The sequence below is a fragment of the Squalius cephalus genome (genome assembly GCF_949319135.1).
Source record: "Squalius cephalus genome assembly, chromosome: 8".
Lineage (NCBI taxonomy): Eukaryota > Metazoa > Chordata > Actinopteri > Cypriniformes > Leuciscidae > Squalius > Squalius cephalus.
This window is the reverse complement of record NC_137129.1, coordinates 42,018,105-42,022,684: the sequence shown is the minus strand read 5'-3', so window position 1 is coordinate 42,022,684 and position 4,580 is coordinate 42,018,105. Positions and strand designations below refer to the sequence as shown.

The following is a 4,580-nucleotide window of genomic DNA, read 5'->3' as shown; positions in this document are numbered from 1 at the left end:
AAGTTTAAACTGGCAGATCTGCAGAACAAATGTCTAAAAACTACTAGATTTAAGACTATGAAGCATTGATGATGTCCAGAAATCTTGTCTATGTTAGAAATGCAAGAGATTTCTAGACAATGGCAACTAGAAATGTTGTCTATGTATGCAACTCACTAGGTTTCGAGACTATGAGGCCTAATAAAATGTTATATAGGCACTAGGCAAGTAAGGCAACTTGGGACTATGATGCCTAAAAATGTTTCCTTTATAGGTAACTCACTAGATTTTGAGACTATGATCCCCAGAATGTTGTCTTGAGACTATAAGGCTTAAAAATGCTGTCTGTGTAGGTAACTCGCTAGGTTTTAAGATTAGAATGCTCAGAAATGCAGTCTATAGGTTTTTGAGACTATTAGGCCTAAAAATGATGTCTATGTAGGAAACTCACTAGGGTTCGAGACAATGACGCCTAAAAATACTGTCTATATAGGGAACTCACACATTTTTGAGACTAGAATGCTCAGAAATGCTTTCTAACTCACTAGGTTTCTGAGAATACGAGGCCTAAAAATGTAGGCAGGTCACTAGGGTTTGAGACTATGATGCCTAAAAATGCTGTATATAGGAGACTAGAATGCTCAGAAATGTTGTCTATGTAGGAAATTCGCTAGATTTTGACACTATGACCCCCAGAATGTTGTCAAGTGACTGAGGCTTAAAAATGTTATTTATGTAGGCAGCTCAGGTTTTGAGGCTAGAATGCTCAGAAATGTTGTCTACGTAGGCAACTCACTACACAGTAAAAAACGTTTGGTTATTTGTTTAACCCAACTGTTGGGTTACACATATTGGTTCAACCTAGGGTTTGAGTGAGACTATATGACCCCTAGAATTTTGTTTAGAGATGATGTTTAAAAATGTTATTTATGCAGGCAGCTCACTATTTGAGACGATAATTCCAAGAAATATTGTTTATATAGGAAACTCAATAGGTTTTAAAACTATGATGCCTAAAAATGTATTATGTAGGCAGCTCACTATGATGTCCAGAAATGCTGTCTATGAAGGGTGCTTACCAGCTTTCGAGATACCAAAGGTGTTGTCTAGTTAGTGAGTGCTGTATGTATTTACACACACGCAGTAGTTAGCAGTTTTGAGAAAGTAAAGCAGGAAAAGAGACGCTTCCTCCTCTTGAACATTTCCTGCCTCATGTGTGACTAAGCGCGTGCCCGCGCGTTTCCTCTCAGATGGAGGAGGAGAACGAGACGCGCGCGCCGGTATAAGCGCGGTGTAATATAAGAGCGTTGATCCGGAGTCACACGCGACGCGACGCGTTGAGCCGTGATGGAGCGGTTCGGTTCTGTCGGCTTCGGCTCGGTTCTTCTCGTGTGTCTGATGTCTGGTGAGTGAGATCCCGCTTCAGTCTCGTTACCACAGCGCGACGCGATGACGGGAGCGTCGCGTCAAACTCGGTGTTTATAGGGTGTAAATAGATTGATCATAAGCTTCTCTTTCTGAACACAAGTCTGGTTGACATTTCCTCGTGTGTGTGTGTGTGTGTGTGTGTGTGCGTTTGTATGAAACTAACTAATCAAATTATGTTCCTGTTTTATTAGTTCTTTCTGTTTTATTTATACTTTGACATTTATAATGATACTAAATTCACATGTAAATTATGTAATGTTTTGGGAGTGAGTTGTTACTACAGTAAAACTACTATGAGTTAAAAAAAACAGCACAGTTAAACTAGTAGGCTACTGTGATGGTGTCATGGTACAGGAAGGGTGTCTGATTTTATAGGTTATTATAGTTAACTAAAATCATAAAATACTTTTTCATAACTTGAAATAATATTTTAATATAATACATGTTAACTAAAAATGAAATCTATTTTATTTCAGCTAGTTGCCAAAGGCAGCTTTTCTCACTTTCATTTAGTTGAACTTGATATACTAATATAACTAAAACTAAAATCATAACGAATACAAACTATGTAGTCATAAAATGACAAAAACATATAACAATATTACTAAAACTTTACAATTAACATAAAAATGTTAAATATAAAAATAAAAGCTAATTCAATATATTAATAACAACAATTATAATAGTATCACCATTATAATAGTATCACCGTAACACTGCATAATACACTGTTATATATATATATAAGACAGTACTGAATGTTTACCATATTTATTAACTATGATGATATGTCACATAATTGTATTAATAATACTAGATAAATAGTTCATGGATATTAATATGCATTGACCTTTCTGAAAACTGCAGATGCCACAACAGCAACCACTACGATAATATAATGTATTATAAAATAAAAAGTAGCCTATATAAAACAAAATATAAGTCCTTATCCATTTAATGCACCTTTAGCTTGTTTGTTTGTATTCAGATTAAATTAAGTGTTTCATACTGTTTCTGGGCTTTGGTGTGTGTGTGTGTGTGTGTGTGTGTTTGAGAGATCCTGACATCACTTCCTAAAGCTCTGTGTGTGTTTCTCATCGCATGTGTTTGCGTTTATGATCCCGGCAGACGCAGTTTCTGAATGTTGAGACGTTACATCATGAGATCCTGAGATGATCAAACTTAAAGCATGTGTTTGGAGTCACACACTCTCGTCACTCTTCTTCACATTTGCTCTGAATCAGCTGTTTGTTTTGGTGATCTTTACATTTATGCGTTTGGCAGATGCTTTTATCCAAAGCGACTTACATTGCATTTCAGTGTACACATTTACACTCTCATCAGTTCTCACTTTCCCTGGGAATCGAATCCATGACCTTTGCGTCGCAAGCGCCAACGCTCTACTGTTTGAGCTGCAGGAAAGTTTTAGTTCTCATCAAATCACATTAACTCTCAACATCACCCACTAACACACACAACACTTCTGCTCTGAGTCACTGCGTCTAATGCATTCACACATTTAAGAGTCCAGTTGCATTGTGTGTATAATCTTAAACATGCATGTGCTTTCTATATGTGTGTGTGTGTGTGTGTGTGTGAGAGAGAGAGAGAGAGAGAGAGAGAGAGAGAGAGAGAGAGAGAGTGTGTGTGTGTGTGTGTGTGTGTGTGTGTGAGAGAGAGTGTGTGTGAGAGAGAGAGAGAGAGAGAGAGAGAGAGAGTGTGTGTGTGTGTGTGTGTGAGTGAGAGAGAGAGAGAGAGAGTGTGTGTGTGTGTGAGAGAGTGTGTGTGTGAGAGAGAGAGAGAGAGAGAGAGAGAGAGAGAGAGAGAGAGAGTGTGAGTCTCTGTGTGTGTGTGTGAGAGAGAGAGAGAGAGAGAGAGAGTGTGAGTGTGTGTGTGTGTGTGTGTGTGTGGTGGGTTGCATAAACTGCGTAGACGACTCTTTCAAGTGAGTCATTCAGTTTTTTCTGGACTGGTCACAACATGTTTAGAAGAGAGATCAGTCTGAAGAGTTAGGACTGATTAGCCGTAACTAATCGCTAGTTTGCGGACACAGTCTTATCTGACCCCTGATCTGTGTGTGTGTGTGTGTGTGTGTGTGTGTGTGTGTGTGTGTGTGTTGTACAGGTGCATCAGCTCTGCTCCATTCAGCCAATCAGCACAGTCGGTGCAAGTCATGTGACCCCCGGCCAGCCGCCTGCATATCCAATCAGTGCAACTCAAACTGCAGCGTATCGAGAGTCTGCCCGAATCCACAGGACGTCTGCGCCGCTGTCTGGTACGACACACACACACACACACACACACACACACATGTCTGGTTCACTATCTTTGTGGGGACTCTCCATAGACGTAATGGTTTTTATACCGTACAAACTGTACATTCTATCCCCTTACACTGCCCCTGCCCCTAAACCTGCCCATCACACACACACACACACACGCACACACACACTGCCCCTGCCCCTAAACCTGCCCATCACACACACACACACACTGCCCCTGCCCCTAAACCTGCCCATCACAGGAAACATTCTGCATTTTTACTTTCTCAAAACAACTCATCCTGTGTGATTTATAAGCCTTTTGAAAAGTGGGGACCGCTGGCTGGTCCCCACAATGTAGGTGATCTCAGGTTTTACTATTCTTATGGGGACATTTGGTCCCCACAATGTAATATAAACAAGGGCACACATACACACACACACACACACACACAGACAACCACACACACACAACCACACACACACACACACACACGAATCACTGACGTGTTCAAACACGATCTCATCACTTCACACCATAGAGTAAAGCTCAGAGTAATAAACACGTCCTAAACACATCTTTCTTAAAGGTGCAGAGTGTAATATTTAGGAGGATCTGATGACAGAAATGCAATATCATATCCATAACTATGTTTTCAGTGGTGTATAAAGACCTTACAGAATGAACCGTTACGTTTTTATTGCCATATCTACACACACCGCGGGTCCCCTTACATCGATCTTTAACGGACGCACACTAACCTGTACACTGCTGCGACAGAAAAGGCTTCAGCCAATCACACACTACAAGGACAACGATTTGAAAGACAATGTGTGGCGTAGCATTGCCAACCAACTCGGTTATCACGACTGTGAGTGTGTTGTGTGATAGTTTTAGTCGTTGTGTAGTCC

General features: G+C 40.4%; 1 protein-coding gene across 2 annotated transcripts in view; it reads left to right on the top strand.

Moving 5' to 3' along the window:
- Positions 1–1,182: 1,182 nt before the first annotated feature.
- LOC307163694 (TGF-beta receptor type-2-like) overlaps positions 1,183–4,580 on the top strand; it is a 28,603-nt gene continuing 25,205 nt past the window's right edge. For both annotated transcript variants that reach the window (XM_079879883.1, XM_079879882.1), the window contains exons 1-2: positions 1,183–1,384; positions 3,532–3,682. In XM_079879883.1, the coding sequence (XP_079736009.1) occupies positions 1,327–1,384; positions 3,532–3,682 (209 nt within the window). In that variant the 5' untranslated portion in view covers positions 1,183–1,326. The remainder of the gene's footprint in view (positions 1,385–3,531; positions 3,683–4,580) is intronic.